Source organism: Eutrema salsugineum, unplaced genomic scaffold, assembly GCF_000478725.1.
Source record: "Eutrema salsugineum unplaced genomic scaffold, Eutsalg1_0 scaffold_3, whole genome shotgun sequence".
Lineage (NCBI taxonomy): Eukaryota > Viridiplantae > Streptophyta > Magnoliopsida > Brassicales > Brassicaceae > Eutrema > Eutrema salsugineum.
In genome coordinates, this window is record NW_006256756.1 from 2,337,733 (window position 1) to 2,364,604 (window position 26,872).

General features: G+C 32.6%; 5 protein-coding genes across 6 annotated transcripts; 4 read left to right on the forward strand and 1 right to left on the reverse strand.

The window, feature by feature from the left end:
* Nucleotides 1-228: 228 nt before the first annotated feature.
* On the forward strand, nt 229-1,768 carry LOC18014640 (ATP synthase gamma chain 1, chloroplastic). The gene has a single exon (XM_024154065.1). It carries the CDS (start codon nt 367-369, stop codon nt 1,489-1,491), a length of 1,125 nt encoding a protein of 374 aa, XP_024009833.1. The 5' UTR covers nt 229-366; the 3' UTR covers nt 1,492-1,768.
* Nucleotides 1,769-8,333: 6,565 nt separating this feature from the next.
* LOC18014641 lies at nt 8,334-9,702 on the forward strand. The gene has a single exon (XM_006396615.2). The coding sequence runs from the start codon at nt 8,524-8,526 to the stop codon at nt 9,028-9,030; it is 507 nt and encodes a 168-aa protein (XP_006396678.1). The 5' UTR covers nt 8,334-8,523; the 3' UTR covers nt 9,031-9,702.
* An 839-nt stretch (nt 9,703-10,541) lies between these two features.
* LOC18014642 (autophagy-related protein 8b) lies at nt 10,542-12,547 on the forward strand. 2 transcript variants are annotated; one of them, XM_024154151.1, is made up of 7 exons: nt 10,542-10,559; nt 10,700-10,720; nt 10,828-10,881; nt 11,320-11,375; nt 11,456-11,508; nt 11,926-12,044; nt 12,160-12,547. In XM_024154151.1, the coding sequence occupies exons 3-7, from the start codon at nt 10,845-10,847 to the stop codon at nt 12,255-12,257; spliced, it is 363 nt and encodes a 120-aa protein (XP_024009919.1). In that variant the 5' UTR covers nt 10,542-10,559; nt 10,700-10,720; nt 10,828-10,844; the 3' UTR covers nt 12,258-12,547. The 2 variants fall into 2 exon arrangements, with proteins under 2 accessions (XP_024009919.1, XP_006396679.1); XM_006396616.2 differs by having other exon boundaries at nt 10,548-10,720.
* A 6,352-nt stretch (nt 12,548-18,899) lies between these two features.
* On the forward strand, nt 18,900-20,209 carry LOC18014688 (UPF0690 protein C1orf52 homolog). Its single transcript, XM_006396617.2, has 3 exons — nt 18,900-19,034; nt 19,405-19,565; nt 19,658-20,209. The coding sequence occupies exons 2-3, from the start codon at nt 19,424-19,426 to the stop codon at nt 20,029-20,031; spliced, it is 516 nt and encodes a 171-aa protein (XP_006396680.1). The 5' UTR covers nt 18,900-19,034; nt 19,405-19,423; the 3' UTR covers nt 20,032-20,209.
* Nucleotides 20,210-20,510: 301 nt separating this feature from the next.
* Nucleotides 20,511-22,535, reverse strand: LOC18014689 (5'-adenylylsulfate reductase 1, chloroplastic). The gene is made up of 3 exons (XM_006396618.2): nt 22,362-22,535; nt 21,932-22,220; nt 20,511-21,845 (listed from the first exon to the last, which is right to left on the reverse strand). The coding sequence occupies exons 1-3, from the start codon at nt 22,438-22,440 to the stop codon at nt 20,819-20,821; spliced, it is 1,395 nt and encodes a 464-aa protein (XP_006396681.1). The 5' UTR covers nt 22,441-22,535; the 3' UTR covers nt 20,511-20,818.
* Between the last annotated feature and the right edge of the window lie 4,337 nt (nt 22,536-26,872).

The following is a 26,872-nucleotide window of genomic DNA, read 5'->3' on the forward strand; positions in this document are numbered from 1 at the left end:
TTTCCTCTCATTGGGAGAGACTCAAAACTCCTAAGCATTGGTTGGCTGATAAACAAACTAAGTAGATATGTGCCCACTAAAAAAAAATCAAAGATCTCGGATTATCCACTTATATAACGCCACGTAAACCAAATGGGTCCTACATAGAAGACTTCAAAAACACAAAGGTAAATAACCTTATCTCCAAACCTCATCCATTACCTTCTCTTCCCTCCACTCAATTTCTCTTCATTCCTTTCTTCTTTCTACAATCAAAGAACAGAGATAAGGTTAAAGCCAAAAACTCTGTCTGAACAAACAACAAAAACAAACAAAAAAAAAAAGGAAGAAAAAAGCTTCTCTTCTCTCTCGCCAAGATCAAGAACAATGGCTTGCACTAATCTAACAACAATGTGGGTTTCGTCAAAACCATCTCTTTCTGATTCCTCTTCCTTATCCTTCCGATCTGTTCTCAACCCACTTCCTCTCCCAAATCACAACTCATCTCCATCAAGATCTTCCTCTGTTTCTCCAATCCAATCGTCTCTTCGTGAGCTCAGAGACAGAATCGATTCAGTCAAAAACACTCAGAAGATCACCGAAGCAATGAAGCTCGTCGCTGCAGCAAAAGTCAGGAGAGCACAAGAAGCTGTCGTCAATGGCCGACCATTCTCAGAAACCCTAGTTGAGGTTCTCTACAACATCAACGAACAGCTTCAAACCGATGACATCGATGTGCCCTTAACCAAAGTCAGACCGGTTAAGAAAGTGGCCCTCGTTGTCGTAACCGGAGATCGAGGATTATGCGGGGGATTCAACAATTTCATCATCAAGAAAGCAGAGGCAAGGATCAAAGAGCTTAAAGGCCTTGGTCTTGATTACACAGTGATTAGCGTGGGGAAGAAGGGAAACTCGTATTTCCTCCGTCGTCCGTACATCCCCGTCGACAAATACCTCGAAGCCGGGACTTTACCGACGGCGAAAGAAGCTCAAGCCGTGGCTGATGATGTCTTCTCTCTGTTCATAAGCGAAGAAGTCGATAAAGTCGAGCTCTTGTACACAAAGTTTGTGTCTTTGGTCAAATCAGAACCCGTGATCCACACGTTATTGCCCCTGTCTCCTAAAGGAGAGATCTGTGACATCAACGGCAACTGTGTGGATGCTGCGGAAGACGAATTGTTCAGGTTAACGACGAAAGAAGGGAAACTGACCGTTGAAAGAGAGACTTTCCGGACAGCAACTGCTGATTTCTCTCCGATCTTGCAGTTCGAGCAAGATCCTGTTCAGATTCTTGATGCTTTGTTGCCTCTGTATCTTAACAGTCAGATTCTTAGGGCTTTACAGGAGTCGTTGGCTAGTGAGCTCGCTGCTAGAATGAGTGCAATGAGTAGTGCTTCGGATAATGCTTCGGATCTTAAGAAATCGCTTTCGATGGTGTACAATAGAAAGCGTCAAGCTAAGATTACTGGTGAGATTCTTGAGATTGTTGCTGGAGCTAATGCACAGGCTTGATTTGTTTGGAACCTCTTTGATCATCTTTGATATATGGCAGACTCTCTTTTTTTATTTCGTTTTCGTTCGTATAATGTATAATGATCTAGAACTCGTTATGATCCTTTCTTTATTATCATGGAATTACAAAACATAATGCGGTGCGGATATGTATTTATTTTGGCCTGTCATTGGATAAAGTATAAGAAATCTTCGTTGAAGATTTTAAGATTTCTGGTTGTGAATGAGGAGCTTTTGGAGGATCCTTTGAAGGAATAAGATTTGTTTTTGTACTCAATTAGTTGCATAATCCTATCATATTCATCAATCACATAAGTTCATAAATTTATGGGTGACAAGATTCTAGTTTTTTTTGGGTGTCATGTCATCTATTGTCAAATGATTTTATATGTCATTTTATATTTAATTAGATCAAATAAAGAAAAGGAAACTCAAAAAGAAAATAGATGAGTTCAACAACAAACAATCATCCTAAGATTATATTCCAAAGAAAATGAATAATCTTTATATAACATAAATGGTTAGAATTCATAGCTAACTCTAACTGTAAATTTTTCCTGGCAAAGGTCAACTCCAACTGTTGTACAATTTGTGTTTCCTTTGCGAATGAATCGACTAGCATAATTCATAAATGCATAATGTCCCATGAAGTCATTTAATGTTTTGTAGGTCACCCTCAAAATCTGTATGTGCACCAAACATTACTTGAAAATAATCTTTCAGGTTTATGGATATATATTAAGACAACATTCTTCTTCAGTTCTGTGAAAAGAAAGAGCATGAGCTGAGACACATAGAACTTTTCCAAGGTTTGGCAAATTAACATGCCTTCTCATCGACCTTAATGGAAAACAAAAATTAAACATTAGTATTGTACTATTGTTAGTGTCTATGATACCTGATCTTAAGATTTGTTTTCTTAGTTCAAATCCAACTTTATCTTCTATACACTGTGAGATTCCTAAAATCAACACCATTAGCTCGGATTCACTAGCTCCAATAGCGTTACCATCTTTGCAATTTTTTTAAGGACAAGAGTTCGGCTCCACCTCCTGCAAAGGTTGAGAAAAAGGCAATGAATTTATTGAAAAAATAAAAAAAATATCAACAATATTGATCTACAATCATACTTATGAACATTAATAAAGGTGTTCCCTCCCGGCTTATCCGTCCTGCTAACGCAGACTATCAAGACTCCAACCTGCTAAAAACTCATCGTACTCAATTTCGCAAATTTATCATGCAGAATTTTTTCCAAGGTAAACAACTAAGCTGTTTTTGGATTAGGGCCTAGGGCTGAAGTTATTTGAAACTTCGATCCAATTTTTTTTAGTTTATGAAAAACACTCTTGAATTAAAATAACATCATTTAAGAAGTTCTTTACATCCGAGTAGATTGGAACCATATACATTATGTGAATAGCATAAATCGAGAAGTAGTCTAACATTTTTGAAAAAAATGTTTACACATAAAAAACATCATTCTAGGAGATAAAACAAAAATTAAATAAATGAAAAACATATACATAGGCCTCTCGGATTACATGTGTTTATGAGAATATTATTCTAAGTAAACCCTTTCTACAAAAAAAAAGGCAATATTTTCCTAAGTACAAAGTTCAGGAATATAGTGCCAACCTACAAAATCAGGAGCATGCAGGGTAAGTTCTAGCATGTATATCAGGGGATCAAAAGGGGTTCATGACACAGTTTTTGAGACAAAAGAGTTTAATCTTAAAGAAACAATATCATCCCGACGAACCTAAAGAGACGATATCATCCGAAATGGAGCATTCTGATTAGTCAAAAATTATAATTTTCAAATTAAATAAAAAAAAAATTAAAACCAAAAAAAAAATTATTATATTCTGGTGTACATGCTCTTATTAACTCTCTTTTACCCGGCGTGCCGGGTAAGCCCTTATTAACTCTCTTTTTTCCAATCCAAAGGCTCTCTTTTACTCTGAAAAAAGAACCACGTCTAGCTAAGTTTTTTCTCTCACATTTTGAGACTTAACCATAAGACACATAAACTTATACAAATTCGGCACTTTTTCTTTTTACAAAACTCACAATTTATTTACAAAGTGATTTTTTTTGTTTTTTACAGTTTGGGACCGTTTTGGTAGTGGTATAAACTTTTGAAGGATTTCCAGCAAATTAAAAGACCTAAAAAAATTTTCATTCCCCAAAAAATAAAGGACCTAAAATTTTTGGGGCAGCGAAAATACCACCGTGCATTGAAAGAAAGAAAAGATACTTCGCGAAACCCACGAAGCATTAAGACAGCTAACAAATCGATTGTCTAAATAAAAATTAGTTTTTACCCCACAAAGGCACAAACTACAGGCTTACAGCTAATATTTAGTTACATCAAAGCCCTAGAACTAGAAGTCGGTAGATACTGATACTAATCAAAAAACAGGTTTAAGATAATACTCTTCGATCAACAGTGATTAAATAAAAAAAAGAAATTATCGGATTAGACAAACTACATTAGTCAATAGGATTTACTTTAATGTCTTGTTATTACTTCTTTTTGTGTAAACCGAGTCGTAGTAATATACAACCAAGTTTATAAGCAAATACAGCAACGACACTTGTCATCGAATGCTGATGAATAATGCGTAAATACATGTATTCTACAAAAATTTGATGTCGAATTTTTGCTTAAAAAGTATGCATTTTTAAGTTTATTGTTACAATAATTTTATGCAGAATTTTTGGCAACTAAAAAATGGGCTTATAACAAATCAGTTTGAATTTAATAGGCACTATCACTTTTTAAGTCATGATTTGACAATTTTTTTTGTTGTATTTGCTTATTTGTTCCATTTGCTTCCTATTAATCTATTTATTTCGTCAATTCTATATGTTTTATCCACTCTAAGATGCTTATTACACTTCGTTGTGTGTTTTTTTTTTCAAACTTACCAATAAAAACTGATTATCCCATCATTTAATATTCAAATTATAAAATTGTTGTTTCTTATATTTGCTTTAAATTTTGTAAAGAAATTTGAACAATTATTCTTTTTTTTTTACTAACTCTCTTAACTCCGAGTATTTATGTTTTCAAAAAAATATACTAAAAACAGTTGGTTACCGGCTGTTTCAAGAATTGAACATTACTCTCGCATTATCAATACTTCTCCTATGTTAGTAGTATTTTATCATTGTTTTGTTAGATATGCTTACCTCGCTTCGTCTGCTTATTTTTTTGTGATGTCTGCTCTTTATTAGTCCTATCATATTTGATTTCTCGGTTCTATGATTCTATCTAATATTTATCTCTTCCACATTGTACAACGTTTCTCACACTTCCTTTTTTCTTACAAACCAATTCAAAACTGTTATTCCAACATTCAAAACTTTATACTTAGAATGAGTAGGTCTAAACAGGGTCTTGTTTCCTATATAATAATTGACTAATAGTTGATTGCAAAAATAGATACATGAATATGTGTGACTAATCTTTTTGCTCGTTTACTCGAGTAATTTAAAGTGAAGCTTGTGTTGGTGAGAAGGAGTTCAAACTTTAAAAGAAAGGGATAAGGCCACAAGGGTTGCTGAAACTAATAAGTGTTGTGTACTGTGTGCTTGTGTAAAGTGATCTGTCCACACCAATCACCATTCTACACTCGTAACACTACTCGTTTCTAGTTATATCTCGACTTCAAAATAATTCTAAAGATAGCCATCTATATATGCACACACTGTTTTTGTTATAGCATTTGAAGGTTAATTTGAATATCTAAGATGTTACAAAAAAAAATTGAATATATAAACTGGTTTTTTATGTTATATATAAAATCAAATTTTGGCTGGTAAAATGATGTTTCCGTAGAATAATCTCTACCTATTCTGTCTGATTTACATAAAAAAAACTTAGATAAACTATATCACAATAGTTTATAGTAGTATCGTCGTTATGTTTAAACTTGGTATAATATATGTTGTCGACAATCTTTTTTTTTAATGATTATTGCGATCAAATGCACGAATTGCAGTTGTAACCATATTATGGAAGGAAAAAAACCACATTATGGGTACAACTAAAATGATAATAATTAGAGTTTATGGTTATTATTTATTCCTTTATAATAAGTTATTTACAATTTTTCATTTTGTTTGTTTGTTGTATATGTGTGGTTGGTTTATATACATATATATTTATCATTGTAAACTGTTTCATTATATGTATATACAAAAACATATATCTTTATTTTATCATTTATTTTACTGATCAATAATTTAACACTGCATAAACTCCGTAATTATAATTTTTTTTTCAATAATTGTAATTATAATTATATAGCACTGATTAGACCAAATTAAATTGTTTCAACTATTGTAACTATTCAAAACTAAGGTTAAGAAAAAAACAATTGAAAACTTAAATGATTAATCTGAAATAATATCTTCATTTCTAAACCTTGTTAAGTTGAAAGGAAATTTATATATTATATGTGTATGTATATATATTTTGTCGTTACCTCTGTTTTTATTATAAATAGTATTTTTTTTGGCTCTTAATTTTTTACATGAATTTTTCTTAATTAGTTGACAAAAGAAAAAACAGAGACTTTTTGTCGTGACATTTTTGTACCAGTTTAATGTACCTATGTGTGTATTTCACTATTTCGTTCTGAGGACAAGACATAACTTAGATTCTTGATGCAATGATGCTGTATTGTGAGAGGAAACGTCCAATATGGCTCTAGATTTAGCTATAAAATTAATTTTTAATTTTTATATCCTTCAAACGAATTTTGCTTAAAGCTTTGTAAATATTTTTTATTAATAAATTTAACATTTCGAAAACAAAAAAAAATAATATGTTTTTTTTGATAAAGTAAAATTATCCTTAAGTCGATAGTTAAAGAAACTCATATATATAGTAATATATATACTATATACGACAAAAAAAAAATATATACTATATATGGACGGTACGAGCCGGGTTTGGTCTACTATCAAACCACTGGCGGAGTAATTCTTTAAAATCGTAACGGAGATACAATTCTTGCAAACTGGTAAGAATCGTAGGCAAGAAGAAGCTCGTTCGGTGTATAAGCACATCACATTTCTTTCTTTCCACACATAATACGTCGTTGTTTGAAGACATAACCGAGTTAAAACAATGTCCATCTTACCACATAATATGATATGTATATCAATTGTATGTTATTTCTTGTTTGTTAAATCAATTGTATGTTATTTCCCTAAATTCATAATTCTAATTTGAATTTGTAAATTATGTAAGTACAAACGCAAATGAAAAGAAAAACTTATGCTCATGAAATTTTTGAATACCTATATTCATTAGATAATCGTTGAAGAATATATGTTAAATTACTATAGAAGACCATTAACAATTAATTTAGCTATTTACATGATCATCAACTCGATTACTCGAAGTCAAGCCATAGGGTTGACCCAAAGAAAAATTTCGTGACCTCTCTTATTGTCCGGATAAGTGATTTTTTATTGGGCAGGTCCGCATGTTGTTATTTGACGGTATGTTCGCATATTATTCAAAACACGAATGTCAATAAGAGAACCGGAATTAATAAGTGTAACCAAAAGCAAACCAATAATAGGATAACTAGTGAGAAATTAACCAAAAAAACTAGTGTTCGCAAATCAAGTGGTTAAGTGGTGAACTTTGAAGTCTCTTTGATTCTTAGTATTCCGAGAAATTTTTTACCTTCTCCTTGTGGAAAAATGAAAAATCTGTTACGATTTCTCTCTTCCTGGTCATTCTCGGAAGTTCGTCCTCAGTATTACAACATGAGTTTTCTAAAATCTTTTACGTTAGTGTTTGGACATTGTATTTTCTGGAGTACAAATTCTTAATCTTTCCTAATCTTAAACTTAAGTGAACGAAAAAAATGTTCACCATTATTGAGTGGTCAGTAAATTGTACTTTCTCTGTTCAGAATTATTTGATGTTTTAGAAGGTTTTTTTTGTTCAGAATTATTTGATGTTCTCACTTTTTAAGGCAAAATTTAATGAATTTTTATAGTTTTTGACCTTTTATATTCTGCAGACTATCTTCTTATTGGCTGAATGATATTTAAAGGAATTATAAATAATATTTTTAGTATAAGAAAAATAAAAATTAAATGAATCCTTAAACTTTGTGCAAAAACCTTAAACATCAAATAATTAAATAATTCTGAACAGAGAAAATATTTTTTTTTTGTGTACACTTTTCCAATAGTTTTCATACAGTAAAATAAATCGAAGAATCTAATTATCAAATAGTACTATAGTAGTACGTAAATTTGAATGCAAGAAGTGATCTCTCTCTTTTCTTTTGGATAAGATGGTAAGTAAAACTCTAATCAGGTAACATCATTAAAGGCGCTTTTGAGTTAAATTTAATTTCGTCTTCTTATTTTTGGGATGTATAACATTTATTTTGTCACAACTCTTTTAAAGTTTACCAGAAAAAAGAATTTTTAAAAGTAAATAATTTGACATAAAAGCAAAGTCCTTTCATATAGTACATTTTTTTTGTCTTATTGTATGAATCAGACTCTGTCAATGATTTGGCAGGTCTCAGTAGAAAATAGTACCAAAGGCTACTACTCTTGTAAAGTTGTAATGCAAACTGTTTATTATTATTTTTTAAGAAGCATTTAGAGACTTTTTATTTTCCAAAGAAGTATATAGAGATTAGAGACTAGTAAATATTATTGCAAAAAAAAAAATCAAAATTATTAGACTTTTGGAGTTTTGTGAAACCTCTCTCTCTTTGAGAGGCTCTTGTAATCTTTGAAGCTTCTACATATTACATATACATGACTTATCTTTCTCTTTCATTAGCCAGCAAAGAGAGATGGCTTAATGTTGTTTGTGATTCTCTTCTTTCACATTCTTACATATATTATTACCTGACTCAAAAACTTTAAAAAGCAAGAAAATTTGCGTTAGTAGTAGAAGAATTTCTTTCTTGGCTCTACTTATTATCAAGTGACTTGATCTATATATCTCTTTCTCTTTGTCTCTCCCTCTATATATCTATGGATTCTGGAGCAAGAAGAAGCCAAAATAGTAACAGAAGAGTTCCTTCAATGAGAATAGAAGGGGACGAAGAGTTTCAAGAAGAAGATGTGTGGTCAGTTTTAAGAGAAGGAGAAACTTCAGGTCCTGATATGAGAATACCCAAAAGTTATTTCTCTTCCTCATCTTCTTCTACTTCCTCTTCATCTTCACCATGGAACATTCATAGAAGCAAGGAGGTCTCAGGGGAAAAACAGTCATCTGCACCTATGAATGTTCCTGATTGGTCCAAGGTTTATGGTAACACAAAGAGCAACAGAAGGAGCAGCCATATGCATTCTAATGATGATGGCGACGATGATGATGATGGTTGCATGGTTCCTCCACATGAATGGGTTGCAAGAAAGCTAGCAAGAAGACAGATCTCATCCTTCTCTATGTGTGAAGGAGTTGGAAGAACGCTTAAAGGAAGAGATCTAAGCAAAATGAGAAATGCTGTTTTGACAAAAACTGGATTCTTGGAGTAAGTAGAATAAAATATCTCATCATCATTATCATTACCATCATCCATGTGCATGGAGCATGAATCCCATAACTCTTGTTAAACATTATCATCATGAAAAACTCAACTTTATGGTATCCACATCATCATCATTATCAATGTCATTGTCGTCATCATCATGTGGGGATCACTATACCAAGAGTCTTTTGTTAAGCTTTTTTATTATTATTGTTATTATTTTCAATGTGTTTATTAGAGTAGATAAGTATCATAGTGATGATGATGACTTGTCAGCCCCATGCATTGGGGCCCATTTTATTTTCTTCTGTTGTTATTTTTTGGTTTCTCTATGAAGTTTTTGTGATCTTAAATTAGAGCGTAGCTAGAGAGGGCATATCCATTAGGACCTTTAATTGGAGCCTCTTTGAGTTCTTCACCATTTTTGGTGCAAGTTGTTTGTCTTTTCCTACGAATGTTTTCTATTAAATATGTCTTTTTAGCTAACATTAAGTTGTTTGAGGTATGTGTGTGTGTTTAAGCCAAAAAAAAAAAAAAAAGGTATGTGTGTGTATCTTCTGATAAAATCGTAACATTAAGTGTGTAACTTTTGATAATTTATGTTTCTGACAAATTTACTATCGAATAAATCATTCATTAGGTCCAAATTGAGGACTACACCGTTTTCATGGAATCCTAATATCATGCAAACAGAACCACACTCTAAGAAAATGCTGAGTTTATGATACCCTGGAGACGTTTTCAACCACAACAATCTATCTAAAATTCAAAATGGTTATATACAATAATACAAATAATCAGTTTTATTCTTTCATCAAACTTATACTTTTTAAGGATTGAATGCATGATTTTCTTGTGACGTCTTTGATGAATAATTTGGAATACTCTTTTTTTCATTATATTTTAATAGCGGTGAATGATTTGTAGAACGAAAGCGGTGGACACGTATGGTCGATGAATAGTGAGATGAATAATAATCTAACTAGAAAACATCACGAGATTAGAATAAAAAAAAGACATTTTTATTATAAAATGTTGAAAGTACTAAAGATTTTGTTTAATAGTCGAAACTATTTTTTTTTTAACGTCAGTAGAACCTATATTTGTTTTATAGAAATCTAAAATTCTAAAAACATACGACGGCAAATCACAAATTAACATCAAATACGTAAGAATCAACTAATGTTTGTATATAAAATTTGTGAGAGTAGCACAGATTTTGTCTTACTAGTTGAAACTAATTTTGTTTTAATGTATAGAAGAAACCAACAACCACGCCAAATAACAATTCAAATCATGATTATATTGAAAAAAAAAAAAATCGTGATTATATAAAAGATCCAGAAAGTGCAACAACGTTCCAAACCCATTTAAAGGCCCACAAAAGCCCACGAAACTCATTAAACTTTCAATCCGACGTCGTATGATCTTGCTGACGTAAGATAAGCGACGTAATTTCCTTGTAAGTCAATTAATAAATTTAAGTAAATATAAAAATCCAAGTAAACACCAAAGACAAGTTTCGGTGCCGTGCAGGTAACAATCACTAAACCCTAAATCCATCGTCGATTCCTTTAAATATTCGCTTCCTTCTTTACTTTTTTTGATCCACTTTTTCTTCTTTTTCAATCAAATCCGATTTTGTTTTCTTTTTCGCTCTGATCATCAAACCCTAGTTTCCCACTGATCATAATTGGGTATGTTTAATTTCGCCTCTTGTCTTCTCAATTCGAGTTATCGAATCCTGGGTTTTACCCCGATTTGGTCAAAGTTTTAACTTTTAATTTTCTCTTAATTATCGCAGATATCGATCGAATCACCATGGCGAAGAACTCCTTCAAGCTTTCTAATCCTCTCGGTCAGTTCCTGCAATTTTTGTTTTGGTCGATTTCTTTTAGGTTTTGTTTGATCGATGTCACTCGATAAGCGTATAAAGAACCATTGATCGGATATTGTTGCTTTAGATTGTGTTATGATTCTGATCGTTGTTAATGGAACTCGGTTTTTGATTAGCGTGATGAAGAGTTTGTTGGTTCTGGTTTAACTTCTGCATATGGTTCTGATTCGATCTTTGATATTGGTTTTCTCTGCTTGTGTTTGATCTTCACTCTCATGATGATGACATCAAATCAATTGTCGAATCTTGAAAGATAGATTTAGTTACTTGTTCCTTCCAAATTTCATTGGAGGTTAATTGAATCCAGTGAACCATAAGGATGTTTCTTTGCTTGTCTAATCCATTAACTGTGATTGAATCTTTATGGGTTTTGTTTTGTTTTTTTGTTTTGTATCTCAGAGATGAGACTGGCTGAATCTACTCGTATCAGAGAGAAATACCCAGACAGAGTTCCCGTATGTTTTCTTAATTTTTCCGGATACCTTACAAAATTAATCTGCTTACTGTATTGTTCTAATTAGAAACTGAAATACAGGTGATTGTGGAAAAAGCTGGACAGAGTGATGTCCCTGACATTGACAAGAAGAAGTGAGTAACATGATTCATATCTCTCTTGTTGGAATCCAAATTAGCTTCTTCAGTCTATTTGATGCCTTATGCAATTGTGGTTTTGTTTGGTAATTCTGTTATTGTCTTTGATGACCAAGCACACGTTTAGTCACTAGCTGATTAGTTAGACATTGCAAGGGGATTTTTTTTTGTTTTGTCTTTGTTTTGTTTTGGTATTATAGAGCTTTGAGTTTCGTTTATACTCTAAACTTGTGTGACAAACTCTTGCTTCCGTCGGTCTAAGCTAAACCATTATGGGTTATTAAGCTCGTTTGTAGTTGAGATGAGTTCTAAGTGCAGATAGCATCACATTAGCTTTCTTTTTTTGCTTGTTGGTTTTAATGTTAGAAGTTACATCTAATTATCATGTTTCTCTGATCTTGTTTCTTCTCTTAGGTATCTTGTACCGGCTGATCTTACCGTTGGACAGTTTGTATACGTTGTGCGGAAAAGGATCAAGCTTGCAGCCGAAAAAGCCATCTTTGTATTTGTCAAGAACACATTGCCCCCAACCGGTAAAGGATTTATAAAGTTTTTATAAACTTTTTGAATCGTTAACTTCTATGATTCCTGTTTTGATTTGAATCTTTCTGAATCTATCTTTCTCTCTTTTCTTGTTCTTACAAATAGCGGCATTGATGTCTGCAATCTATGAAGAACACAAAGACGAAGATGGGTTTCTCTACATGACATACAGTGGAGAGAACACATTTGGGTCTGCCTGTTAATTAGCTCTGCTTGGACAGTTCGACCTTCTTGATGATTGTACATTCGTTTTTTTTTTTTTTTCTAGCTTACGCTCTGATTCGTCGACCTTAATAATGTCTTTTTCTGGGTTTCATCTTCTGAGCTCTCTTTTCTCACTAGATTTGAACAAAGGTTCTATCTTCTATTTGATTTGATTTGACTCTGTTTACATTGTTTTGTTTCCTCTCATCTATTTGCCATAAACAAAACTGTATCATATTTTTAAAATTGTATATGAAAAATTAGGCGAAATTGTCTGTCAGTTTTTTATTCCCTATTAAATTTGAGAAACTGTGTTCATACCAGATAACCGATAAAATTACGATCCGCATTTTTTATCTGTAACAGCTTTGTAAACCAAATCCAAAAGAATTTAATTCCGTTTAGGCGTTTACTAATTTTCTTTCAAATGGAATACCTTTTAAAATACTCTTTCTGTTTGAGATGAGCTAATGGGCCCATTTAAAATTAGACTGCTAAAGCCCTAGTTTACTCTTTCTCTTTCTTGTCGATTAAGTATAGATTAACGAGCTAAACCGGTTCAAAGTTAAACCAGAAGAGTAGTAATTGAATGTGAATGTTCGGTTAAGTTAGTTCGTAGTCTTCTTGTAAATGTGTAATTATCACAGTATAAAAGACAAAACACGGTTCCAATTTGTAATAGGTTGAGAGAGGGAAAGAGCTTGAAAAAGCTTGCATCGATTCTCTTTGAACTCGTAGAAATCTGTTTTCTCAATCGATTGCAACTGAGAGACCAGCTTGATGAAGAACTTCTATCGATTCCCTTCAGAATCGTAGAAATCTCTGTATCTCGCTTTGGTTTCTTCAATCGGATTCCAACTTATAGAGAGGCCTTAACACCTGTTTATTTTTATTGATTCATTCTTGGTTTTTAGATTTAAATTGAATTTTATAATTAAAACAACCATACTAAAAGATTTATATTTTATTGTTAAGATACCAAATGGAGTTCTAAACCAATGGAGATGTTTTTAGGTATATCAATTTAGAATACTCTGAAGCCCTAATTATTGGAAATCTCTTTTAGCGGAGTGTAGCTACATTTTCTCTGGATCAAAATTCATGAGTTATATTGGTTGACTTTGATTTATACCTTTCAATTATATTTGCTTTATGAATGTTTAGACATTGGTGCATCTGTTTACTTTCTCACGAGTTCAATATTATGGTTGATTGAGTAAGCCTCTTCGTATCTCTGTTTCGTGATCAATCAGAATTAAGTGATGTGGATCAGCATCTAACACAAGTTGTGAAGCATTTTGAGAGTTTCAAAGTGGCGTTTTCAAAGAAAGGATTATGATGCATGTACTGATTGAAAAAAGCATCTGAATAAGGAACAACGTTGTCTAAAACTCTTACTGTCATTAAGCTTGAAAATCCTGATCAATTTAAGGAAATGTCTATGGACATGGTGTATCTTAGAGCTAACCCTTATGGGCATGTGACACCACCGAAAAATGTGAGTAGAAAAATACAAAGTGATGAGAATACAAAGAATTTCACTGAAGACATAGACACTCTAAAGAAAACAAGTTTGAGCAGAAGCACTTGCTGGAGAGCTTGTGTAGCCTGTCCATCAATCAAAGCCATAATATTAGGGTAAGTAGTCACATGCATGTGTATCCATGTTTTTTATTTATTTTATCTTCATGTCTAATCATGAACTTTTTTTCTGTGTTTTTAAAACTCTGTAGTTTGGATCAAACTTGATGCTAAAGAAGAAACTCAAGAAAGTGAAAAAAATTCAAGTAAAATGAAACATGTTTTATAGATAAAGAAAGACAAATCGGTTTGATATCTTTGAGTAGTCATAATGAATATCTGGACTGGAAGCATGTTGTAAGTAAGGAACTAATGCCCTGGAACAACTTATGTGGTTGTACGTTGTATGTAGTGGTTCACTTGTCCAATAGATTTTCTTATATTTTTTAGTATTAATATTCATCTGTGCAAAGTTTGAGCTAATATTTTGGACATAGTATTATTTCAAAGTCAATTTTAAGTATGTAATTTATACTTTTACATTTTCTAATGCAAGTTAAAAACTCCAAAACTTTAGTTTTCACTTACCTATGATGAGTTTATCTCATGTTGTGTGAGGTCATAAGACCCTACTAGCCAAAAAAAATGGGCCAAACAAGGTTCTTATTATGGATCACACATTTTGTGAAGACTAACTTCGGCATGATGAATAGGTGTTGTGATACTAACTTTTAAGTATATTAGGGATTGACCCCGCGTAGGTTGTATCTATTGTTTATTTTTGTTTATATTAATTTGGTTTGACAAATTTAATAATTTTAAACTGAAAACCTGAAATAGTTATATATTTTTTGTTCAAATAATTTTATGGATCAATGAGATGAAAATAAGAGTTCACTTATTTTTTCAAGTAGCTAAGTCACATATTGTATACTAAATGTAATTATGCATTTTATGCCTCTTTGTTAGCTGCTTATTTTGTAGTTCTTTACATTACAGTTTGTTTTTTTTTTTTTTTTTGTTACCATGTTTTCACACTAAACGACTATGGGTGTTTCTCTCTTCCTCTGTTATTGTAGTTTGCACTCTTTCTTCAAATTGTAGGTTTATCAAATTGTTGTGCCTCTACTAAAAAGAGCAGAACGAATAATACTTGCAGAACAATACATACCATTTCATAATTTATATGCATTGTCATGGGAAATAAAATAATCAATGTTGAATTGTTTCTGAGGACTAAAGATGTATGAGTTTCCAATGTAGACTTTGCACATTACTCACATGAAGAGATGAATCCATCGCCCTGATTTGAGAGCGTCTTACCCCAAGTCTGGTAGGGTCATAGATGCTTAATTTGATGGTCCTTATATTATCGATCATATAAGAAAACAGTCAAGGAGAGTGAAGAAATGAAAAAATCGAAGCAAGTTATGTCAATAGTCATCCAATCAGTTTATGTTTAATTATTATAACCAATGATTAAGATCAATAGGTCGGAATTGGAAGCATCATCAAAATTCCAAGAATTTGAGACAACGGCCATTGTCAACATATTATATATATATATATATATATATATATATTTTTTTTTTTTAGTTAACCTTACTTTTATTATTCATTAAAAGAAACCATTACAAGCCATGACTCTAAATGAGTCATACAGTTTTCAAAAGAAATTACAAGTAGTGAAAAGTTTAGAGTATAACATGTGAACCATATACAATCGAAACCATTGTCAACATATTATATCCATGTGTAAAATCCAAAATCAGAAACTACAGAAGCTTACAAAAAATTAATATGGAATAAAACTCTAAGGATAAGAGAACCATACATTGCTCTAATGGAGTTCATCTTGTATGATATAAAAATCCACTCTTAACTGTAGAGCGAGGTCTATTCAACTATTATCCCGCATGTTTTGATTGATACGACCACTGTCTTAATACGCTCTGTTAAAACAATAAATGACCATACCTTTAATACTCATTTTACCTAGCATATATTGTTCCTTGAAAATATTTTACACTCTTCCCCATGGATCCAGCAAAAACCAATTCATACAATAAATTTGTATCAACCATCTTTCAAATTTGTTGTTTTTCCAAAATTAACTATTATAGTCTGTTTAAAACCCTAAATACCCAAACATTATAGAGAAAAAAGATTTGAAAAGATCTTTATAATTTATTTAATAACCAAGCATGAAATAAAATTTCATCAGAAAATGAAATCTCACAAAATAGCTCCTTATATGGTACATACTTTCCACTCTAGCCTTTGTGTTTGTCCCCTGAGGTGAGACTATAAATACAATCTTCTGAGTGAAATTAGTTACAGTGTGAATACGTAAACGATAATGAGATGAACCATTACTCTTACATTTCATGTTCACAAAACTGTGAAATTAAATATTTGCAAAGATGCAACTAAATTAGCAAGATTTGAAAACACATATTTTGGAGAAGCCTTGAATCTCCACAAATCATCTAAATACTACTGGGAAATGGAAACAGATTGTTAGAATATGAAAAACAAATCAGCGAAATACGCCAGATTTTTGTTGTATATAGAATGATACCAAATATATATATATATATATATATATATACCTCAACTTGTTCTTGGTGGCTTTTCGTAAACAAGGATCCTCTTTCACTAAACCATTTACTATGACAATACTACTGGAGCTTCTTTGGTTCCTTGCTGAAAGTTGAAAACAGATATGAAAGTTTTCTTAGATAGAAACGTCGAAGACTATAATTCTGATTTCCTGTTCGCTCTAATTTTTTTGCTTGATGCTTAAGGAGTTGTCTTTTGTGCAGAAACAGCGAATCTTTGGTTTTTGTTAAAGATAAGCCGAGATTGTGCGGAATGAAAGATTACACACAGAGGGTGGAGTGCTGGTTGCGATTTGAAATGGCTAAAGCGTTATAGTTTGAACTTGGTTGTCGTCGGTGAATTTGGAAATGTGAGGAAGCATAATCGATTCGGTGGAACCATCAACCATTGATGTGGTGATATGTTATGATATGTGGGGCGTAAGGTGAGATTTGGATTCCGCCGCAGACTGGAATCTCCTTTATATAGTGGACATAAGGTGAGAGGATAAAGGGATGATCTGCTCTTTGAAATTCCACATAGTGGGCATTTACTCTAGGAGAATATGGACGGATATGAAGTTTGTTGGAAATGGATTTAAGTTTGAAACTGATTCGTAACGGCTGTAGGTTTTTGATTGAGCTTGAAGTTTGCGTTTGCGGTAAATAATGAAGTAGAAACGATTCAGTTTTTTTTTTTTCTGGGTTTTCCTAAGAATTTTGGTTATGGCGAACGTGAATTGATTTTGTAGGAAGTGGTCGGATGTGTGGGTTGATTTTGTAGTGATCACTAAGAAAGATGGCGAGCAAAAAGCACAGTGTAAGCATTGTAAGGAGTATAAGCATGATTCTCACAAAAATGGTACTAATACTCTAAGAAGGCATAGTAAAAGACGCAGCCTTACACCCAAAAACCCGTTGGTGACATGTTGATAACTGTAAATGCTAAATTATAAGTATGGAAGATTGATCACTTTGTTTTCCGTGAGATAGTAGCTAAGACAATTATTCAACATGATTTGCCGTATGCTTATGTTGAGTACGAAAGAGTAAGAGAAGTTTGGAGATATTTGAATGCTGATTCGTAACAGCTAAGTTAAAGAGGGAAAAGATGTGTATCGGTTTTATGAGAATGAGATGTGCATCGGTTAAGTTTAAAAGTCGCAACACAGCTGTAAAAGATATATATCGGTTTTATGAGAATGAGACAGCTAATTTAAAGAGGGAACTAGCTAGTCTTCATGGACGGATTAGTTTTACAACTGACTTGTGGTCTGCAATCACGCATGAAGGCTACATGTGTATCACGGCACATTACACTGCCGAAACTAGAAACTGAACAACAAAATCCTTGTGCTCTCCCAGCACCACATACATGTATCAATTTAGCAATGAAGCTTCTTGAGTTTTGGCAAGAATGGGAAATTCAGAAAAAGGTTTTTCTCGATCACAGTAGACAACATTATTAGCAAAGATTCAATGCAAGACATTTTGAAATCTCAGCTTGTTCTACGAGATGGTTTGCTGTGTGGGAGAGAATTTTTCCATGTTAGATGTGCAGCTCAACTTAACCTTGTTGTTCAAGATGGGCTGAAAGTTATTGGTGATTCCTTGCATAAAATCAGAGAGAGTATCAAATATGTAACTGCATCCAACTCTTGTGAGATACTATTTGGAAAATGCGTCGAGACTGTGCGCTTAGACAAGAATAAAGGTTTGCTTTTGGATGTGCAAACGAGATGGAATTTGACTTACCAAATACTTGATATGGCTATCGAGTACCAAGCTGCTTTTTCTAACTTTGCAAGGATTGACGGGAAAAATTACAAGTTCTTTCCTTCAGATGAAGAATGGAATCGAACTAAAGAGATTTCTGTTTTTCTGAAGTCGTTTTTTGAGATCACTCGGCTTATGTCAGGTTCGACATATCCAACTTCTAACTTGTACTTTATGCAAGTTTGGACGATTCAAAACTGGTTGACAGTGAATGAATCAAAGCTTAGATGAGATTATCAAAAAAATGATTATACCAATGATGATGATGATAGGAGGCGGATTTTACAAGGTAAGGTAATTTTGTTTGTTTTTTTTAAAATTTTTTTTATCAATTAATATGTAATTTGATTATATTAAATTTTTTTAAAAATTGAGAGAAAATAAAGTAGAAGAGATTAAATAATTAGTAGAAATATTAAGGAGATAATTTTTATCATATAAATAGTAAGAGTATAATAGTTATGTTTTTTTGTCTTATATTTATAATTATATTTTATCTAAAAAAACATATTCATAGAAAAAATATGAATAAAGTGTAGAAATAAATTAACAGTATTTCATTTTCACAATTTTAGTTTATAAAAATCTAATTTATATAATAAAATTAATAAAATTTATTAACAATTAAATTTTTTTAAAAAGTTTATAGTTGTTTAAATCATATTTTCAGTCTACAAAAATATAATATACTAATTATGCAACGTTTATTATAAAAAAGTTATTTAAAATAAAATAATTGTCTGGACTGGTTAATTCCTAGTTCTCTTCATTTACGGATTTTGACACTGTTATGGCTTTTGAATCAGTGTTTTGATCCTGTTGTGGCCGTCTCCGTCTCCGTCGCCGCCGCTCGAACGGCTGTCATCGTTGAATAGCAAGGTAACTTCAAACTATAATCGTTTTAGGAAGCCGATGGTATGACCTAATTTGATTTGCCATCTTTCATGGACCTCCGATTCATTTTAGGGTTTAAAGCTCCTTTTTTCTTCCTTTTTACTGGGTTTTTCAATTAGATCACAAAAGTTCGATGCTTGATTCGTATATAATAATTGTGACCAAATATCCTCATCTCGAACCCCAGAGGAATGTGTATAGGCACAATCTAAATTCACAGGCTTTTGACTAATTGTGAATCCTCGTCAGAAATGAAGAAAGCTCGTTACTTTCTCTCTTAAAATTTGAGTCTTTTTTGTTGTTGCTGTTGGCTTGTTTGGTAAATTGGACTAATGGAGATTCGATTCGTTGTCAGATTTATAACATTTCTTACCATGAAGAAAGGTATGATGCGATGGGGTGATGATGATGATGAAGACTCATCTGAGGAATCATCATCGTCCTCTGCTTCTGACTCAAATGCGGATAATACAGAGATTGGGAAGAAGAAGAAGAGAAAGAGCAAGAAAACAATAGGTAGAAGAAAACTTCATTGTTCTTAGGAGTTTTAACATTGTGAGATATCTCTCATGTAACTTTGTCTTGTTTTGTATCTTCTACGGTTGCAGCGAGGTTTGCTAAGAAAGATAAGAAAGCTTTTGACTATGAGTCTCTGCAAGAGCATGGTTACAAAGCTGTTGGTCTTCCAGATATTACTTTACCTGAGGAGAAAGCGGATTGGTCATGGGCTACGGGAAAGGATAAACAAAGAGTAGAGGAAGTGAAAGAGAGTTATGGAGATCGAGAAGCTACAAGAGCTGCGGTTTCAGGTGGCGAGACGATTGCGAATGCGCAGCTGCGTAGTGATAAGAAGAATCTTTCTTTTTCACAGAAGGAGAAGAAGAAGAGAGATTTGGGTCAAGCGAGTAGAGGGAAGAATTACGTTGAAGAAGAGAAGAGGCAGTTGAGAGAGAGTGGTGTTTACTCTGGTTTTGATTCCTGAAAAGTCTCAACTTTGAGGTAACATCTTTGTACTTGATATGTATGTGAAAAAACAAGAGCTTGTTTTTTACTTATAGCCACTAGTTTAAATGGAGAATCATCAATACTCAGCTTAAATTACTCTGGTTTTGATTCCTTAAAGTCTGATATTTGAGGTAATTCTTTGTATTTGCTGATAAAGAGCTTGTCTTCAGTAATAGCCACAAATTTTATATGGAAAGGCATCAATTGTTAACTCTGCTTCTGATTCCTGAAAATCTCAGCTTTGAGGTAATTCTTAGCATCTGATGATAATATGATATTAAAGCGAAGACACATGATCTTAATTTTGATTATTAACCTACAATCTCAATTTCGAAATATGTTTGATATGAATGCTAAGGAGAAACAGGTGCTTGATTTTACCAATCACCAAAAATAAATTTACATGAAAAAAATGAACACTTTTGAGCATATCTCTATAACTCTGTGACTTAATGCTGTAAAAATCAAAACTTCATCTGTTTTGATAAGATTGCAAAGAAGAAACAGGAGCTTTCTTTCACTAATAACCATAAAGTTACATGAACTTTTTTTTTTTTTTGCAACTTTAAGAATATTACAATACTGCAAATACTCAAGCTTTGTTGCAGAGCTTATCTCCAACTCTATGACCTAAAGCTGTGAAATGATTCTCCAATACCAACTTCACCAATTTCTATCTGTTCTAGCAATCTGGAACGAGATGAAATGGTTCTTATTTGATCTCTCTTTCTCATGAGGAAATGTCGACAGGTTTCGCGGTTTATTTACCGGACAAGATTCAAGAACGAAGCCAAAGAATCAACGTCTCTCTTCTCAGACGGATACTTGATCGGTCTTGAAGAGTTCTTGGGGAAGACGAGTATGGTCGGGAAGCTACCGAGCTGCAATTCCTGCTTAGCAAACTCCTTCTGGTCACCATCTGCTCTGAATTTCGCAACCTTAACCCCACTTCCCGCCAATTTATCCGCCAATTCATCGTACGATGCTTCCATGGCTTGACAAAAGGGACACCACGGAGCATAAAGCACAACGATCCAAGGCTCTTTTCTGTTCTCCAACTTCATCAGATTCTCAATCCCTTGCCTGCTCAAAGTCACAAGACTCTCACTCTTGAAAATATCCTCAACAACAGCAGATTTCGATTCTCCATTTACAACATTCCCTTTAGCTTCATCCTTGATATTCCCTTTGTGAAGTCCACACTCCTTAGCCTTTGCATCTTCCCACCACCATCTCCCTTCTCTCTCGTGCTGTCCCGGTAAAACCGCTCTCGTGCACGGCTCACAACCGATCGAAACATACCCTGCCGCGTGCAATGTGTTGACCGGAACATCCATGGTCATCAAGAAGTTCCAAACATCATTGCCTTCAACATTAGCAACCGGATTCCACTTCACTAAACTACCAGCTCCACCATCCAAGCCTTCGAAAACCGGATCAACCTGAACAATTGGAATCTCAGACCTTGTTCCAGGAGATTGATCTTTCCTCTGACCAGTGATCCAAGCTCTTAAACCCTTGAGCGCACGCCTCAAAGGTCTCACCTTTCGTACACGGCAACACTCTTGGTGACCATCCTCGTAGAAAGAGAACAATCCCTTGTTCCTAACTAAGCCTTGAACCTCAACAGAATCAGGAAACATATACTCAATTCTAATCCCATAGTGTTTCTCTACCGCATCGAAAAACCTATATGTCTCAGGGTTTAATCTCCCTGTATCCAAGCTAAATACTCTGAATGGTCTCCCAGTTAAATGCGCATACTCAATCAGAGCAACATCTTCTGCACCACTGTAAACATAAGAAACAAAAGATCAGTCTATGAACAAAACTTGTCATGTTTTGTCTTATGAATCAATCTTAGATGTATATGATACCTAAATGCGATGGCGATATCGTTCCCGAATTTCTCAAGGGCTTTATCCATAATCTCAAGAGGTGAAGCATTCTCTAGCTTCTTTGCAAGTTCTTCGAAATCCTCAATCTCTACTACTTCTACTTCCTCTGCAGTTTCTGCTACCATTGTTGCTGCAAGAGGAATCATAGAGTCTTTTGTCTTTGGCTCTGCGTTTAAAGGTTTCACAGAAGATCGCTTCCCAGATAGATTCAGAGACATCGGAGTGACATTAACACGATCCAATAACCTCAATGAACCGATTTGCGACACTGTAAGAAGAAAACACGAATTACATCTGATTATAATCGAATCTGATACGCAATACTGAAAACTCGCATTGACCCATCAAACAATTTCTCAGATTTCGGACGAGAAATTGAAGAATCCATAAAAGTGAGACTTAATTTTACCTTTGGGCTCTGAAGAAATTCGTGAGAAGCTCGTGATCCCAGAAGAAGATGAAGAAGAAACTGTTGCTGCCATTGCCATCTTTAACAGAAAGATTTCAAATTGAAAACAGTTTTTGCTCTCTAGGATTTGATCTGTTCGATCGTTTTTTTTTTCTTTTTCTTTTCAAATGCTTTCTGAGAAGCTTTGGCATTAAATAACAAAATCGAAGAGCCAGGTGAATCCAGATTCATTGAACCTGGACACATAGTTTTTTTGTTTTTGGCAGCGCGATGATTATGGTCAAAGTGGATGATGTGGCAGGTTTTAAGTGGATAAATTTTATTTTGTTATCGTCGCTTATTTGCTCCTCACTTGGGCGTGCGGGGTCCAGAGAAATCGTAGTCAATTTTGGCAGAACCAATGAAATTTTTTAACAGAAATAATTTGTTTCTTTTTTTTGTTCACATGTTGAATTAAAAATTAATATAGAAAATAATATTGAGGCGAAACTATTACTAAAACACTAAAAAATTATCTAACAATATTGAAATAAGACTATGACACATGTATAATTTTTACAAATACTTCCATATTACATTACCAATAAAACATCTATATATACAATATTGTCAATTTTTGGTTAAAGATTTTTAAACGATGTATATATTTTTTTTTCTTCTAGTGGCATCGTCACGATATGTACATATTCTTTATGCAAGTATTTTTAAAATTTAGAAACTTTATTACTTTTCTGATCCCATTTCTTAAACTTTTTTTTTATATAGGTATAGACAATGATATGCAAAGACAAAACGTACATGTAGTCGATCGGGGTCACATGTCCTCTATTATTTTTTGTTTATTGAATAAATTTTAAATAAATTATATTTAATATGTTATTTTAATGAATTTATAGAAAAAATGCATCTTATTATTAAAAAATATGTCTTCCACTGAAAATGCTTCCGATAAAAAAAAAGTTTTAGATCCAATGTTCTGAAGTCCCATTTCTTAATTTAAAGTACGTATACTTATCAGCCAAAATTAATTTTATGCATAAGCTCACCAAGTTATAAAATTAGGTGCATCACCTACCTAAACGATATAATGCATGTGGCAAAATTGAGACTAACACATGTCTTTTTACTTGTAATAGCTAATGTCCAATGTATTGTCTAGAAGCTTTAAGAGAGATGTATGGATTGGTTTAACGGTGATAGAATATATATAGTTATGCTAAAATTAGTGGAAGATTATAAAGTTAAGCAATATCTATTAATGATCACACACCATTATCATCTATAAGTAGATAATGGTTCTTCTTTAGGATCATCATTACAAATTTAATTGATAGCCATTTCTATTCTTTCGGCGTCGATTGCTCTTTCTATTTGTAGATCTTTGTAATAGAATGCATATATGATTGGGTTTTTATATTTTTCAAAAGCATTGATCCAAACTAATTTTGCTCGTTAATGGGCCACATGACTCTTTAAGCATTAAGTTGTCAAAATAGTAGTTGAACTCGGTCCATATACAAGTTTAACATCCTTTAATTTTTAATTGAGAAAGTTCGGGTCAAAAGAATCTATATACACCCTTGTACATTTCCAAAACAGTATTAAAGTCATTCCTGTTTCTTTGGTCAATAATCTGACAAGGAAATTAGGAATACATGCGTTACGAAGAATTAAAAATGCAACGATGTTGGAAAAAACGTTATGATGTAAGATGTGTAATAAATTGTGAAAATCATTCCAGCCAAGTGGCAAGGCGTCACCAAAGAGTTCCAGATTCTTTTTTGTCTTCTCGTTTTATAAATGAGAAGCTAAATTCTCTTGGTAAGTCAAAATAATAAAACTATAAAATCTCTGCATTAAAATAAAATATCTTATAAATATTAAACGTTTGAAAGAGCGGATATTTATTGTGTTTCAAATATATGTAAATGTACACTCAGACATATACAATACTGTACTGTTATTAGTTACAATAAATAAAATTTAAGTATTTATCAAATCAATTACAAAAAGCAATTAAGAACTAAAAATTAATACATAATTTTTGCTTTTCTTAACTATTTTTACTGATATATATATATATATGTTTTCTGAATTTATATATATATATATATATATAATTTTGTTTTCTGAATTTAATGAACAAATTGAATATCAGCTAGCACTCTGTATCCAGCTTGCGAGTTGCCAGTAGCATATATCTGTATCATCAATTGCTCGGTATCATTAGAAATAAGTCCGATGATTATGAAATTAAAAATTATTCATAGTAGAAACTGAAAATTATTCAAAGTGCATCGATGTACTGCTAAAACCATATTCCCATCTTATTTATATCAAAACTGAATCATGATTTCTCGTAATCCATTTTAAGGAACATCGTTTTCATCTTACTGATTAAATCAACATCAATTTCTACATTAATTATAAAAAAATACTAAAAGATAGGAATATGGGAGTAGGGATACACGAGAACTAAAAGATAGGAATATGGGAGTAGGGATACACGAGAAAGTGGAGGTATATTGTGTTGAATAAATGAGAACTAAATATGTAATCGAAAGTCGGTATGTATACGAATTACGTGGACAAAGAGGACTTATTTTGTGTTAAATAAATGAGAACTAAATATGTAATCGAAAGTCGGTATGTATACGATAATACGAATTATGATGAAAATAAAGAAAAACAACGGATATAAGATGAAAAAGTCGATATTATTAGATATATCAGTATAACGTCAGCGAACGATACACAATTAATATTAATTGTTTGTTTGCATATTTATAATTCCGAAAACGGAGACTTTTTGTTATGAACGTTTTACGTGTCATCGTAAGAGGATTCAGATACATGCAATATGGTCGCACGTGGTCCACTGAGTTAATATTTCCTAAAAATCACGTAAAATTCTAAAGACCAAGGAATTCACTATTTTGATTAGAATATGTATTTTTTTTTTGGTTAAAAGGTATTCTAATTATAATATGTTACTATTAAACAGAGAAACACAAACAGAGAAACACAAACAGAGAAACACAAACATACACATTTAATTTATCTTCTTTTTCTCTTTGCCAGACGACGTAAGTAGCATTCATCTAAAAGAGACAATATCTATTTACGACGACATTTGTTTATGGACAGAAGAAGAAAGTAAATGACAAAGGGGAATGGAATAAGAATTTTAGTTGACTACAATAAAATATTGGAAATAATTTGAGTCTGTTCGCTAACAAACAGCAACGCTTCTCTCACTAGCGTAAGTTACGCTCGTGCATGGAGACAAAAGAAATAAATGTTTTCTATTTTCTATTTGCCCAGCTTCGTTACCTTCCTTTAATTGAGTTTAATAAAACATGCATAATTTAATATCAATCATTTTGAACGCCTTCCTTACGATTATGTTCGTATGTTTTACAATTAATCAATAAAAAACGTTAGAAAGAATTACCGTACTTAATTTTACCAACAATAAAAAGAATTACTACCTATAACAAAAACTCATAAAAGAAAGATTTACTATTGGTTTGGTGATATTTTTTTGGTTAAGAAGTACTACTGACGCTACAAGAAAACATAGATTTAGCGACTGCACATAACGACTAAAACTGCAGTCGCAAAATGTACCGACTGATTCGCAACTGAATTGCAACCACGATACTACTAAACGCACGATATCGTTTAACAGTCGCTTATTTGTGACCAATATATATAGTCGCTATTTGATCGCTATTTAACGACTACTTTGCGACTGTTTTTACTGGTCGGAGAAAACGAAAACACGTGTCCTACGTAAACAGGTTGGTTTACTTTTTTTGCGACTAATAAAGTGCCGTCGCATGTTAGTCGTATGTTAGTCGCTATGTAGTCGCATATATATATATATCTATATTCAGCACTTGCAACTTTTTCCATTCATTCACATACATTATCAATTGAACATAAGATATTTTTGGAAGTGTTTTTAAGTTAAGAAACTAACATATGTCCATTTTTTAAAAATATGAAATATGTTATGTGCATTCACATAGATATGTGCATTTTTAAAAATAACAAATGTACATTTTAAGTAAGTTACATAAAATCATTTAAAATAACTAAGTTACATACTAAGTTATTTACATAAACTTTTTAAAAATAGTAAGTTACATAGAGTTTATCCAAATAATTTCTAAATAAATAAGTTATGATGTATGAGAAAAAGTATACTTATGCTGGTTTTTAAAAAAAAATTAAGTGACTAATGTTGTGACTGAATTGCGACTGAATATCTTCTATTAGTCCAAAAATTAAGCCGCCAATTAACCCCGCCATAAACCCAAAATCAGGCCCAAAATTTTCACAAGCCCGCTTAACAAAGACAGAAATTTTGCTAAGTGTTCTATGTTTCCCTAATTCCCAAATTTTAGAAACCCTAACTACTCGATTTCTCTCTTCGATTCTCACCCAAAATTCCAATTTCTCTCTTCGATTCTCACCCATATCCTAACTCAAACCTCTGTTCAAAC